Source organism: Eschrichtius robustus, chromosome 2, assembly GCF_028021215.1.
Source record: "Eschrichtius robustus isolate mEscRob2 chromosome 2, mEscRob2.pri, whole genome shotgun sequence".
In the NCBI taxonomy this organism is placed as follows: Eukaryota; Metazoa; Chordata; class Mammalia; order Artiodactyla; family Eschrichtiidae; genus Eschrichtius; species Eschrichtius robustus.
Genome location: NC_090825.1, coordinates 178,920,827 through 178,935,250, shown reverse-complemented (window position 1 = coordinate 178,935,250; position 14,424 = coordinate 178,920,827). Strand labels below are relative to the sequence as shown.

General features: G+C 61.8%; 1 protein-coding gene across 1 annotated transcript; it reads left to right on the top strand.

Moving 5' to 3' along the window:
* Positions 1–579: 579 nt before the first annotated feature.
* ABCA7 (ATP binding cassette subfamily A member 7) lies at positions 580–12,459 on the top strand. Its single transcript, XM_068535011.1, has 34 exons — positions 580–645; positions 733–855; positions 965–1,188; positions 1,246–1,364; positions 1,516–1,592; positions 1,894–1,974; positions 2,208–2,418; positions 2,507–2,621; positions 3,307–3,367; positions 3,509–3,708; positions 4,038–4,214; positions 4,568–4,788; positions 4,873–5,114; positions 5,206–5,269; positions 5,312–5,407; positions 6,044–6,215; positions 6,582–6,781; positions 7,156–7,293; positions 7,472–7,656; positions 7,746–7,818; positions 8,158–8,475; positions 8,588–8,677; positions 8,879–8,983; positions 9,060–9,204; positions 9,504–9,563; positions 9,646–9,744; positions 9,922–10,209; positions 10,450–10,482; positions 10,571–10,595; positions 10,651–10,773; positions 10,859–11,028; positions 11,402–11,579; positions 11,810–11,925; positions 12,207–12,459. Exons 1-34 carry the CDS (start codon positions 580–582, stop codon positions 12,457–12,459), a joined length of 4,848 nt encoding a protein of 1,615 aa, XP_068391112.1.
* Positions 12,460–14,424: the final 1,965 nt, after the last annotated feature.

Below are 14,424 nucleotides of genomic sequence, written 5' to 3'. Positions count from 1 at the left end.
GTGGGTCTTCTGAGCTGAAAAATACTACGTGAGGGGAGGGCAGAGCTGGGGCCCTGCCTCCAGCTGGGTAATTTGCCTGCCTCTCTGGGGGCCTGGGGTGGCCCCTCTTCCAGCCAGTCGTGTAAAATACTCGTTGCTATTATCATTGGAGAAGAGCGCGGGGGGTGGGGGGGAGGGAATCCTTCCCCGAGTTAGGGATGAGACTGGGGAACAGGACCTGGAGGCCCCACCAGGGGGTCTTAGGGTGGAGCCCGGTGAGGAAAGAGTTAAGCCTAGGCTCCGCCCCCTGCAGGATTAATTTATCGCCTTTGGGCCCCCAGCTGCAGCCCTGGGCCCGCAACCAATCAGATGCGAGGACGGATTCGGGCAGGGCTCCCATTGGCTTACTTACTCCGCCCCCCCGGGGAGACAGGAGCCCCTTTAATTAGCGCGTACTGTTTGCTCGGCTCTAAGCAGAGCTTCCAGGAACCCTGCGCGATGGAGAGATGATGAGGTTCAGAGAGGGACCGGGAGTTGCCAGCGGCCACACAGTATGTCCTTAGCCTGACCCCTCAGTCCTGTCTCCTGTCCATTCCCACCATGGCCTTCTGGACGCAGCTGCTGCTGCTGCTTTGGAATAATTTCCTGTACCGCAGGAGGCAGCCGGTAATGTCTGGTCGGGTGGGCCGGGGCGAGGCGGCCCGGGCGCCCCCCACGGTCCCCCACTCCCCCCGGCCTGTTCTGCCCCCGCAGATGCAGCTCTTGGTGGAGCTTATGTGGCCAATCTTTCTCTTCTTCATCCTGGTGGCCGTACGCCATTCCCACCCCCCACTCGAGCAGCATGAATGTAAGCCCCCCAGCGTCCAGCACTTTGGGGTTAGGGTTAGGGTTAGCAGTGGTCACCCTGTGCACAGGGGCCCCAGTGAGAGTCCGGAGCACAGACCGGGCACTCGAATAATGGCTGAGAGGGGCACTTTGTCCCCAGGGCTGTGACCACGCTGTGGACTCAGGCGAGAAGCCCACGTCCGGCGTCCCCGCAGGCCATTTCCCCAACAAGCCGCTGCCGTCAGCGGGTACCGTCCCTCGGCTCCAGGGCCTCATCTGCAACGTGAACAACACCTGCTTCCCACGGCCCACGCCCGCCGAGGAGCCTGGCGTTCTCAGCAACTTCAGGACTCCCTGTAAGCCAGCGGCAGCCGGAGCGGCTGGGTGTGTGTGGGTGGAGGGACGCCCAGCCACCGCCTCCCACCCTCTCTCTGTCCCCAGGGTCTCCCGGCTCCTGGCAGATGCCCCCGCTGTCCTGGGGGGCCCCAGGGCCCACAGGATGCTGGCTAGCCTGAGGCAGCTGATGCCCACGCTGAGGGCTGCACGTGGAGCAGGAGCAGGTGAGAAGGCAGGGCCCGTGGCAGGCAGGGCAGGGCCGGGCTCTGAGCGTCCACCTGCCTCCACTTGCTGGGCTGTGAAACAAGCACGGGGTGGGGCGTGTCTCGGGTTAAGCTTTGCCTAACCCTGGGCTTCTGTGCTTTACTCCCTCAGCCTGGCCTCGACTGCGTGACCAGCCCAAGGAGGGACTGTCCCTGGCCACTGAGCTGCTGAGGACACTGCTGCAAGGGGTGAGGTGGGGCAGGGCAAGGCCAGCTGGACCCCAGGACACTGTTCTCATGGAGTCCCGCCCTGCCCCTCGTGGGCCAGCCTCCAGGCCTTTGCCTGGGCCGTCCCTGGTGCCTGGAATGATATCCCTTATACTCCAGCCCTGAGACCTTGAACAAGCCCATGTGCCTCTAGCAGCCTCAGTTTCCCTGTTTGTAAAATGGGGCCTATGATAGTATGGACCCCCTGGGAACTTGGCAAGGTACTGGACCCCTAGTGAGACAGCAGTGAACGTCGTTGTCACCTTGTCATCTTTCTCCCCAGGAATCCCTGGCGTTTGTGCTGGGCCAGGCCCAGGAGTCCTTAGACAGCCTTGTGGAAGCAGCAGAAGACCTGGCCCAGGAGGTAAGAGGCCCGTGCAGCCTCTACCCCAGCCAGGAAACTGGAAGGGTGGGCTGCCTGGAAGCGGAGGTGACAGGGCAGCCCCAGGCACCTATCCTCGGTAGGTTTTGGGGGGCACTTGGGCAGAAAGAGAGGGACAGGGTGCTCCTGGCGGAGTCCCCTGCCCTGGTTAAGGCTTGGCGGTGGGACCATGTGGAAGGGAAGCCTGCCCGGGCCCTCTGGTGACCTGTCTCCAGCTCCTGGTGCCGCCCAGCCTGGTGGAGCTGTGGGCGCTGCTGTGGAGACTCCAAGGGCCAGGTGGCCCCCTGGAGGCGGTGGCAGAAGCCCTGTGCAGTGCCAGGGGGCCCAGCAAGCCGGGCGGGCCCTCCCTCACCTGGTATGAGGCCAGTGACCTGAAGGAGCTGGTGGGGCAGGAGCCGGCGTGGGCCCTGCCACACCACAGCCTGAGTGAGTGGCCGAGCCGGCTTCCCAGCCAGGGAGGTGGGGCCAGAACTTGGGCGGGCGCAGGGTCTCATGGTGCACCCCTTGGCGCTAGGCTCCATCCGCACTGGGCTGATGGGGGCCCTGGACGCCCACCCCCTGTCCCGCCGGCTCTGGGGGCGCCTGAAGCCGCTGGTCCTGGGGAAAGTAGTGTTCAGCTCACGGCTCAGGTGACGGTGGGAGGGGTCCCAGGTCCCGGCCTCAGACCAGGGTGGGGAGGGCCAGGCCAGAGCGAGGGCCCTGACCAGGAGACGGGCTGCCCCTGGGCTGGGTCTGGGAAGCGGGGTCTAGAAGGGGTAAGAGTTTGCCAGGTTGCAGGCAGCGCTCAGAGGCACAGGATGCAGCAGAGAGGAGGAAGCAGGAGGGGTGGGCAGGGGTCCTCAGAGGAGGGAAGGGTCGTGAACAGGCAAGGTTGGCATAGACCTCGGCGCCTGCCTCCTGCAGGTGAACTGAACCTTCCAGGGGCTGGCGCTGTTGAAGGGCATCCAGGAGGTGTGGGAGCTGCTGGGCACCCCTCTCTTGAACTTCGCAAATGACAGTGCCGGCCGTCGCGCGGCTGCAGGTGGGGCCAGGACGCTGGGCAGCAGAGTCACGCCCTGCTGAGGATTTGGGCAAAGGGCAGGGCCTTCTGGGCAAGTGTGTGGAGCTGGGAAGTGGTATCCATGGTGAGCTCCGGCCGCAGGGATGGGAAGAGGGGTGACAGGCCCTGAATGCCCGAAACAGACTCCCACCTTCCCCGACACCCCCCAGAGGCTCCTGCAGATCAAAGGAAGAAGGCAGCCAGGAGCTGCAGGCCAGGACCTGGGGGAGGCAGGCTCTTCGTGCCTTTCTGAACCCCTGAAGTGGTGGCTGCAGCTGGCAGGAGGCCCATGCTGATGTGGGACACCTGGTGGGCACACTGGGCCGTGTGATGGAGGTGAGGGGCCGCCCACCTGGGGAAATCTCTCTGAGGGGAGGGGCAGCCCTGCTGTGGGACTCCTAGGAGGAAACGCGGCTCCACCCTCAGGTCCAGGGGAGGACCCTGGGACCTCGGACCCACGCCCAGGCCCCTCCGCAGTGCGTGACTCTGGACAAGCTGGAGGCTGCGCCCTCAGAGGCTGCCCTGGTGGAGCGGGCCCTGGAGCTGCTCTCCGAGCACCGTTTCTGGGCCGGCATCGTCCTCCTGGAGCCTGAGGACTTCCCGGACTCCTCGCAGTCCCCAGGCCCTGGCCATGCGCGCATCAAGATCGCATCAAGATCCGCATGGACATCGATGACGTCACAAGAACCCATAAGATCAGGGACAGGTGGGGGGCCTTGTGGGGCGGGGCCGAGGGAATGGGGATGCCAGGGAGCATCCCACCTACCATAGACCTTGGTAGGTGGAGCCCAAGACTCCTTAGACCAATTGGGGCCTGCGGTGGGTGGAGCCTATGGTGTGAGGGGTGCGGCCAAGGGCTTGGCAGGCGCGCGGCCCAACACCTCGGCTTCTGGGATAAGATTAGAGCTGCTTGGCAGGTGGGGCTACATGCGTAATTGAGGAGGCAGGTGAGGGCGGAGCTAAAGTTGTGATGGTCAGGTCCCAGCCACTCCCATACTCCCATCAGATTTTGGGACCCCGGTCCGGCTGCTGACCCGCTGATGGACCTGCGCTACGTGTGGGGCGGCTTCATGTACCTGCAGGACCTGCTGGAGCGTGCAGCCATGCGCGTGCTCACTGGAGCCGCGCCCCGCGCCGGCCTCTACCTGCAGCAGATGCCCTACCTGTGCTACGTGAACGACGCGTGAGCGCCCCCTCCTCACTCATTCACTCAGATGCCAGATCCCGGGTCTCAGGGTGCGGCCAGGGTTCCGTGTGGAATATTCACGCAGTCAAGGCTGAGAACTACAGTTTAGAGGGACCACTCCCCGTGACTTGTAGCGGGAGGAGCAGGGATGCCTGAGGGTCGGGGGTCTCCGGGCACTGGGAGAACGTGGCCTAACAGCCGGAACCCTGAGGCGCCATCAGGGGTCTGATGATAAGGGAAGACAAATGTCCTCGGCGGGCCTCACCTTGGGATCCCAGGGCGCGCACCGTCGTGCCAGATAGGGGCAGCGTGGGGTCTCCGGCCTCCACCCCAGCTGCCCACTGCCCCAGGTTCCTGACGATGACCTGGATCTACTCGGTGGCGCTGACCGTGAAGGCTGTGGTGCTTGAGAAGGAGACGCGGCTGCGCTGCACGATGCGCGCCATGGGGCTCAGTGGCGCCGTGCTGTGGCTGGGCTGGTTCCTCAGCTGTCTCGGGCCCTTCTCAGCACCGCGTTGCTCGTGCTGGTGCTCAAGGTGGGCGCACCCCGGCCTTCCCGGCTCCAGAATGGGTGCGCGTGTACGCGGGAGGGTAACAGGCAGGGGGCGCCTCGCGGGGTTGCGCGTCCCTGGGCGAATCCGTGCGCTCCTTCCAGCTGCCTTTGCCTCCCTGCAGCTCGGGGACATCCTCCCCTACAGCCACGCGGTGGTGCTCTTCCTGTTCTTGGCGGCTTTCAAGGTGGCCACGGTGGTCCAGAGCTTCTTGCTGAGCGCCTTCTTCTCCCGAGCCAACCTGGTAGCCGCCTGCGAGGGCCTCGCCTACTTCGTGCTCTATCTGCCCTACATGCTGTGCGTGGCCTGGCGGGACCAACTGCCCGTGGGCGGCCGTGTGGCCGCGGTGAGAGCCGGGTCGGGTGGGGTGCGGGGGTGCGAGGCACCCTCAGCTGCCCTTGCTTTCCACCCACCTACCTACCTGCCCCAACCCGCAGAGCCTTCTGTCGCCCGTGGCCTTCGGCTTCGGCTGCGAGAGCCTGGAACTGCTGGAGGAGCAGGGCGAGGGCGCGCAGTGACACAACGTGGGCACTGGGCCTACAGCCGATGTCTTCAGCCTGGCCCAGGTCTCGGGTCTTCTGCTGCTCGACGCTGCGCTCTACGGCCTCGCCACTTGGTACCTGGCGGCCGTGTGCCCAGGTAGGCCTTAAGAGGTGCCCAGGCGCAAGGGAGGCTGGGCTGAGGGGCGGGGCCCAGGATGGGGCGGGGCTTAGGGGTCTGGAAGCCGGAGGTGAGAGGGTGGGGATTCCTGGCACCTGAGCACATGCGCACAGGTGGCTGCGTTTGAGGGATGGTCTGGGGCGGGTGGGCGGCGCTTCCTGATTACCTCCTACCTAGATGCCCTAATCCCAGGGGTATGGCCCGCAGCCGGCGCACTCCAGGGGAATGGGCTCAAGGGGTAACTGAGCACCACTCCCCACAGGCGAGTACGGGATCCCTGAACCGTGGAACTTTCCTTTTCGGAGGAGCTACTGGTTTGGGCCTCAGACCCCCAAGGGCCCCGCCCCGCCCCGCCCCGCCCCCTGCCCCACAGGACCCCAAGGGTGAGGACCGACAGACCTTAGCAGCCACTTCCCTGTCTGGATCCCCAGGCCCCCCCAAAACCCAGGTTCCCGCGGATCACAATCCTCTGGACACCCCCAGTTCTCCAGGCCCCCTGAGGCTCCCCTAACTCCTACAGACCCCTGCCCCACAAGTCTGCGACTCCACAGACCAGCTTGAACGGCCCCCAGGGCTCTGGGGGCTCCCATGGCTGAGTCTGCCCTCCTTCCCCAGTGCTGGTGGAAGAGGCGCCCCCTGGCCTGATTCCAGGGGTCTCCATACGGAGCCTGGAAAAGCGCTTTCCTGGCAACCCGCAGCCGGCCCTGCACGGGCTCAGCCTGGACTTCTACCAGGGCCTCATTACCGCCTTCCTGGGCCACAATGGGGCTGGCAAGACGACCATGCTGTGAGCAGCCGTCGCTCCCCTCCCCCCCAGTTCCTCTCTTCCCGCCCCCCAGGGCCTCAGCTTGCACACCTGTTCAAGGGGAAGGACATCTGGGGTCAGAAGGTCCCTGTCTGTACAGTGAGGGCAGGACACCCCCCTCCCCAGTTCACTTTGGATCCCCCCACCCCAAGTTCACTTTGGATACGCAATAGGTAGGCGATAAGTATTTTCTCTGAGCCTCATTTTCCTTCCCTTGTAAAATGGGAACAGAATACTCTTTCGGTCTGGGCATACAGTAGGTGCCCTATATGTGCTGGTACCTCTTCTCTGGGAACCTCAGTTTCCCCCTCTGAAGGAGCAACTGCTCTGCGATCCCTACACCCCCAGGTCCATCCTGAGCGGCCTCTTCCCACCCACTGCTGGCTCCACCTGTGTCCTGGGTCACGATGTCCGATCCAACATGGCAGCCATCCAGCCCCACCTGGGAGTCTGCCCACAGTACAGTGTGCTGTTTGACATGTGCGTCTTAGTGGGCCTGGGGCATGGCAATGGGGGGCTGGGTGCTCTCTTGGCCCCTGCCCACCATGGTAGCCACCCTGTCTTTTGCCCATGGCCACAGGCTGACCGTGGATGAGCACGTCTGGTTCTATGGGTGGTTAAAGGGTCTGAGTGCAGCTGCCGTGGGCCCCGAGTAGGACCGTCTGATGTAGGATGTGGGACTGGTCCCCAAGCGGCATGCACAGACTCGCCACCTCTCCGGTGAGCCCAACCTGGGGAGGAGCCTCTGGGTCTGCAGAGATGAGGATGGGGAGCGGGCTAGGGCTTTATCCTGAGGATGGTGGGATGCCAGAGGAGACAGGAACCGAGGTCCAGGTGGGTAGGGAGAGGTGCAGGGAGAAGGGAGGTAGCCCTGCCCAAGCCTGTGGGTCCTGCTGAGATCCCAACCCCTGTCCCAACCCAGGTGGGATGCAGCAGAAGCTTTCAGTGGCCATTGCCTTTGTGGGTGGCTCCCAAGTCGTTATCCTGGATGAGCCCACAGCTGGTGTGGACCCTGCTTCCCGTCGAGACACTCGGGAGCTGCTGCTCAAATACCATGATGGTAAGAATTGGGGGTGGCATGAGGTTCCCCTGGATTCTGCTTGAGAGGCCAGAAGATGTTTCTGACAAAGAGGTGTTGGGGGATGGGGTTTTGAGGGATGAGTAGGAGTTCACTGTATGGGACAGAGACCACAGCTTCAGCAGCCTGGTGGCATGAGTGGGTTGGGTCCCATGCCCAGATCGCACATTGATCCTCTCCACCCACCACCTGGATGAGGCAGAGCTGTTGGGAGACCATGTGGCAGTGGTGGCAGGCGGCCACTTGTGCTGCTCTGGCTCCCCGCTCTTCCTGCGGCGTCACTTGGGCTCCAGATACTACCTGACACTGGTGAAGGGTCCCCCAGCCCTGGCCACCAGCAAAAAGGTGAGGGCTGGAGCTGACCTCCGACCCCTGGCCCTCAAGGCTCTGGCCAGCCCTGATGGCCATGGCAGTTGGTGCCCCTCTGCCTGCAGGGTGACACTGACTTGAAGGACAACATGAATCCTGGGCAGGAAAGGGAGCCAGGCAGCCAGGCCAGCACTGCCAGTGAGGGCTGGGATGGGAGAGCCAGAGTGAGGGGCTGGTGGGTGGCAGTGGCTTGGTTCAGGGCAACAGAGCTTCAAAACCCTGGGCTTGACCCCTGACCCTGGGCTGAGCCGACACACGGACCTACTCCTGGACTCTGACCCTGGGTGAACCCTGGCTCTGACCCCGGGTCAAGTCCTGCCCTTGGGTACCTAATCCTGACGTCCTCTGCCCTCAGGGACAGGTCCCTCATGGGTCACCCAAGCCCCTTCTCCAGGGGGTCAGGGATAGGAGGGGCGGGGCAGGAGCCAGGGCTGCCCACGCCTCCAGGGCCCCTGACATGACCCGCTGCCTGCCCAGGTGTGGCCCAGCTGCTGGCCCTGGTGCAGAGCCATGTGCCTGGGGCACGGCTGGTCAGAGAGCTGCCACGTGAGCTGGTGCTGGCGCTGCCCTACCAGGGCGCCCTGGACGGTAGCTTCCCTGAGCTCTTCCGCGAGCTGGACCAGCGGTTGGGGGAGCTGGGACTGGCCGGCTTCGGGATCTCCGACACCAGCCTGGAGGAGGTGTGGCTCCTGGGGGAGGTGTGGGGTTGGCAGGAGGAGGGCTGCCTGGAGGAGGTGGTGCTTGGAAGGATGAAGAGGAGTCTGCCTATTGACAGCTGGGAGTCCCAGGGCGGAGGCAGGGCACATACAGAAGCCTGGAGACTCATGGACCCTCCGGGAGGCCTGGGGACCCCCAGTGTATGAGGGGTGGTGGCTCTTGAGTCCCCCTCCCTCCCCTGTGTCCCCAGGCTCTGAGCCCCCTGCTTTGTCTCCCCAGATCTTCCTGAAGGTGGTGGAGGACTGTGCTGTGGACACAGGCCCAGAGGGTGCAGCCGCAGGTCCCTGTCCTGATCCCTCACCCTAGTCCAGAGTTGGACCTGACTTTAGACCAAGTCCCCATTCCTGGCTGATGTGGCCCAAGGCATAGCCCTGACCTCCATCCCTGATTCCTGACCCCTCTATTGTGAGCCTTGATGTTAGCCCAGACCCCAGGCTGAACGCTAACCCTGACCCTGACCCCAACACCGGTAACTCCGCAGATGGTAGGCCCAGGCAGCACCCATGCTCAGGCATTGCTCATCTGGACGCGACTGCAAGGCTCCAGATTCCTCCAGAGGAGTCAGCCCTGGAGAATGGGGGGCCGGGTGAGTTGTCCCCACCCAGCTCTGTGGCCCCTCCTGGTCCCCAGGGCATGAGCACTGACCCTCCCATCCCTCACAGTGGGATCTGCTCCTGAGACACAGGCCTTGCAGGGCTCTGGGCCAGACGCCGCAGGCCATGTACAAGGCTGGGCGCTGACCCACCAGCAGCTCCGGGCCTTGCTTCTCAAGTGCTTCCTGCTTGCCCGCTGCAGCCACCGTGGCCTGTTCGCACAGGTGAGGGGGACCAGGCACCCGGGAGGGCGTGTGGGGGACCCTGAGTGCCTGTTCTCCACTCTGTGACCTAATTCAACAGCCTAACACCAGGCGTATCCCCCACTCTGAACACTTTTATTGAGAGCACTGGGGAGCCATGGATGGTTCTAGAGCGGGATCAGGGAAGGGTGCAGGCAAGCTTGGAGGGCAGACCGGGAGGGCAGCTGATGGGCTGGTCCTTCAGATTGTGCTGCCTGCCCTCTTTGTGGGCTTGGCACTGGTGTTTAGCCTCATTATTGCCTCCTTTCAGATACTACCCGGCTCTGCAGCTCAGTCCTAGCATGTACGGTGCCCAAGTGTCCTTCTTCAGGTGGGTGCAGAGGAGAGGGGCCTGGTGGTGGGAGTGCCAGGGGCCTGTGGTTACAGCCCTGACCTGCGCCCCCTTTGCGCAGTGAGGATGCCCCAGGGCACCCTGAACGTGCCCGCCTGCTCGAGGCGCTGCTGGAAGAGGCCGGATTGGAGGAGACTTACCTGAAAAATAACTCCAACAGGTGAGGGCCCGCCAGCCTGGACCTTTCTCCTCTCTGGCCTCAGTTTCCCTATCTGGGCTCTGGCCAGTGGGCCTCAGGGTGCCTCAGGTATCCCCCATGGCTGCTTGGGAGCTGGGCGCCCCCACATTCCAGGAGCCCTGGGAGCCGGGTGCCCCAGCCCTGCACCCACCCCCGCAGGGCACCTGAGTGCACACAGCCTGCCGTCTGCCAGTTCTCAGTGCCCAAGGTTCCTGCAGATGTGGCTAAGGTCTTGGCCAGCGGCAACTGGACTCTGGAGTCTCCGTCCCCTGCCTGCCAGTGCAGCCAGCCTGGTGCCCACAGCCTGCTGCCCGACTGTCCTGCTGCGGCCGGCGGCCCCCCGCCTCCCCAGGCACCGACCAGCTCGGGCGAAGTGGTCCAGAACCTAACAGGCCGGAACCTGTCTGACTTCCTGGTCAAGACCTACCCACGCCTGGTGCGCCAGGGGTGAGCACTGCCCTGGACTTGGCGTGCCCGGCCGTAGCATGGGTCCTCAGGTGGAGGAAGTGTTCTGGTCCTGGGGGAGGTTGGGGAGAGGGGGATGTCCAGCCTGGGGTTCCCGGCTGGGGCCTCCTGGGAGCCCTCCATGCCTCATCCTTTTTATTTATCTCACGCAACTCAACTCCCCAGCATGTCTCTGTCTCAGTCTCACTCATCCTTCTGTCTGTGTGTCTGTCTCTCTCACAGCCTGAAGACCAAGAAGTGGGTGAACGAGGTCAGGTGAGGAGTGTCCCCTGCCTGGATTCCATTCCTGTGCCCTCTGCCTGCCTGCTGGGGGACCTGCCACCCCATCCTCCTCGACCCTCAGCTGCCCCTCCTCCACTGCCTCACAGGTATGGGGGTTTCTCCCTGGGGGGCTGAGACCCGGGCCTGCCCTCGGGGCTTGAGGTGGGCCGCTCTGTGGAGGAGCTGCGGGCACTGCTGAGCCCCCAACTGGGCGGGGCCCTTGACCGCATCCTGAACAATTTCACAGCAGGGGCTCTTGGTCTGGACACTCAGAATGGCCTCAAGGTGGGAACTGGGAGTGGTGGGCTGGCGCTGCTGGGCGTAGGTCTGACCCCAGCACGCTGACCCCTTGACCCTGACCCTACCACAGATCTGGTTCAACAACAAGGGCTGGCATGCCATGGTGGCCTTTGTCAACCGAGCCAACGACGCTCTCCTACGTGCCCGCCTGCCGCCAAGCCCCGCCCGCCATGCCCACAGTATCACCACGCTCAATCACCCCCTGAACCTCACCAAGGAGCAGCTGTCTGAGGCCGCGCTGTGAGTCCCCCAGCTCTGTGTATTCCCCCAGCCTCAGTTGGTTTCTCTGTTGTTTGGGGCAGTGGGAGTTGGATTTACGCTCTGCCATGCTCTTGCTGTGTAAATGGGGAACAGGAACTGCCCCTCTCCGCTCCCTAGGCCAGGGTAATGGGACATCATCAGGCTCCATGGGCTCCAGTCTCCCCCAGCTGCCTCCTGCACATCCTCGTCACATCAACTTTTATTCTACTAGAGACCTGGAAAACCTCACCCTGCCTAATGACCCGAAATGGCTCAGGTCATCTCCCCCATCCGTGCCCAGCCCTGAGGACCTCCGTCCCATCAGTGGTGTGCACAATTCCCCTCTGAACAGCTCATGTACCCTCGCCCCCAGGATGGCCTCCTCAGTGAACGTGCTTGTCTCCATCTGCGTGGTCTTCGCCATGTCCTTTGTCCCGGCCAGCTTCACCCTTGTCCTCATCGATGAGCGTGTCACCCGAGCCAAACACCTGCAGTGTGTGGGGGGCCTGCCCCCCACTCTCTACTGGATCCGCAACTTTCTCTGGGACATGGTGCGGGGACTGCCTGGAGGGGTGGGGGCCCCGCCACCACTTGCCACTGCCCCTTCTGGCCCTTTCTGGGCAGACTTGCCTAGGATGGCCCAAGTGAAGTCTTGGGGATTGTGGGAGACCTCATGTCCTGCTACCCAAAGCACAGGGAGGAGGTCAGGGTGGGGCACAGTGCCGAGGGTGCCAGTTCCCACCCTGCACACTGAGGGGGGAAACTGCCATCTCCAATGCAGTGTAACTACTTGGTGCCAGTGTCCATTGTGGTGCTCATCTTTCTGGCATTCCAGCAGAGGGCGTACGTGGCCCCTGCTAACCTGCCTGCCCTCCTGCTGCTGCTACTACTGTATGGGTGAGGCCCCTAGCCCTTCAGGGCCTGTTCTTACTGACCCCCCACAACACTGTTGAGGGAGATGGGGCTCTGTAGCAGCTCCTGAGGAGAGGGTATGGAGCTCTGAAGTGAACCCAAGTGTGATCTAATTCAGTGGTGTGCCGAAGTGGCCTTAAAAGCTCATCTTGGCCTGATCCACGTTATAGAGGCCTACGACACAGAATTAGGAAGGGAGATCTGTATTCCTTTCAGGGCTGCTCAGCCCCTGTCTGGCAGTAACAGTGGCTCCTGTTACCCCTCAGCTGGTCAATCACACCGCTCATGTACCCAGCCTCCTTCTTCTTCTCCATGCCCAGCATGGCCTACGTGGTGCTCACCTGCTTCAACCTCTTTATCGGCATCAACGGCAGCACGGCCACCTTTGTGCTCGAGCTCTTCTCTGATCATGTGGGACCCGACAAGGCTGGGCCGTGGGCTGGGGTTGGACTGGGCATCAGCCTTGGCCCCTTACCCACCTCCTTCTTCCTGCCCCTGAGTAGAAGTTACAGGAGGTGAGCTGGATCCTGAAATGGGTCTTCCTTATCTTTCCTCACTTCTGCCTGGGATGGGGGCTCATCGACATGGTGAGGAACCAGGCCATGGCTGATGCTTCTGAGCGCTTGGGTGAGAACTTCCCTCCAGGTGGGGAAGTGCCAGACGAGAGTCAATTCTATAGGGTAGGGACAAACAGTAGCCCCCAGGAAGAGACCTGGAGGTCTTAGGTGGCCCCCAAGGGCTGGAGGGCCAAGTTAGACGTGCAGCAAAGCAGCCATAACATCTAATTCCATTTGATCACATCGTAAGAGGTCTAAGGTCCTAAATAAGGGAGGTGGTGATACCGCTGTTTTTCTTTTCTTTTTATCTTATATATATATATATATATATATATATTTAATAGGTTTATTTAATTAATTAATTTATTGGCTGCATTGGGTCTTTGTTGCTGCGCGCGGACTTTCTCTAGTTGCAGCGAGCGGGGGCTACTCTTCGTTGCGGTGCACGGACTTCTCACTGCGGTGGCTTCTCTTGTTGTGGAGCACAGGCTCCAGGTGCACGGGCTCAGCCGTTGTGACTCACGGGCTCCAGAGTGCAGGCTCAGTAGTTGTGGCACATGGGCCTCATTGCTCTGCAGCATGTGGGATCTTCCCGGACTAGGGCTCGAACCCATGTCATCTGTATTGGCAGGCGGATTCTTAACTACTGTGGCACCAGGGAAGCCCCGATGCCGCTGTTTTCCATGCCAATTAGACCCCAGTTGAGTGGCCTATTCAGCTTGGTCCTTTCCCTTAAGAACCCAAGGTGACCTGAATGGGGAGAGGCCCAGAAACCAAACCCCTAAAATGACCCAATCCCTCCTTCATGTCCTCACAGGAGATGGGCAGTTCCAGTCACCCCTGCGCTGGGAGGTGGTCGGCAAGAACCTCTTGGCCATGTTGATACAGGCCATCTTCCTTCTCTTTACACTCCTGCTGCAGGACCACAACTGCCTCCTGCCACAGTCAGTGGGGACCACGGAGGGTGGTAGGGGCTGGGACCTGGCTTTGGGCCCACTCATGTCTCTGTCCTCAGACCTAAGCTGAGGCTGCTGCCCTCCCTGGGAGAGGAGGATGAGGATGTGGCCCGTGAGCGGGGACGGGTGGTACAAGGAGCCACCCAGGGGGACGTGTTGGTGCTGAGGGACCTGACCAAGGTGGGTGCAGAGTGCTGGGGTGGGCGGCTCCCACTGGCCCACCCACCTTTCTCATGGACCTGCATCCCTCCCAGGTGTACCCTGGGCAGAGGACACCGGCTGTCGACCGCCTGTGTCTGGGGATCCCCCCTGGTGAGGTAAGTCCAGGGTGGAGGTCCTGGTGCAGGGGTGAGAGACTGCCCTACTGTGCACCCAGTGCTCTTTACTGTGTTTGTGCCTATCTCCTTCTACTGAACACCTACTGTGAGCCTGTTGCCCTTTATTGAGCACTTACTGTGCACTTTTATTGAGTACCTACTGCCTGCCAATATTTGAAGTCCTATTTTGAGCCAACAAATCTCATTAAGCACCTACTGCATGCTTACATTTATTGATCCCTACTGTGTGCAATAAGGTATTAATAAGATCCTAGTGAGGACAGATTTATTATTGAGCATCTATTGGGCTCCCATACACGTGCCTGCTACCTTAATCAAGCACCTACTATGTGCCAGCACTTATTGAGTACCAGTTGTATACACTAAAGCATTACTGAGCCCCCTTGTGTGTACCAAAAGTGTATTGAATGTCACCTTTGTGATGATCAACTTTTATCAAACCAACAGCACTTATTGAGCCCCTACTATATATGTATCAAGCACTTGCTAACAACCAATATTTAGTAGGCACCTGCTTTATACCAGTTCACATTCAAGCAATTGCTTTGTGCAAACTTTTCTGCTGTGGGCCGTTTACTGGCCACCTACTAGGGGCTGGCACATACCTCTGCACACGTGTGGTGTGTTAGTGTT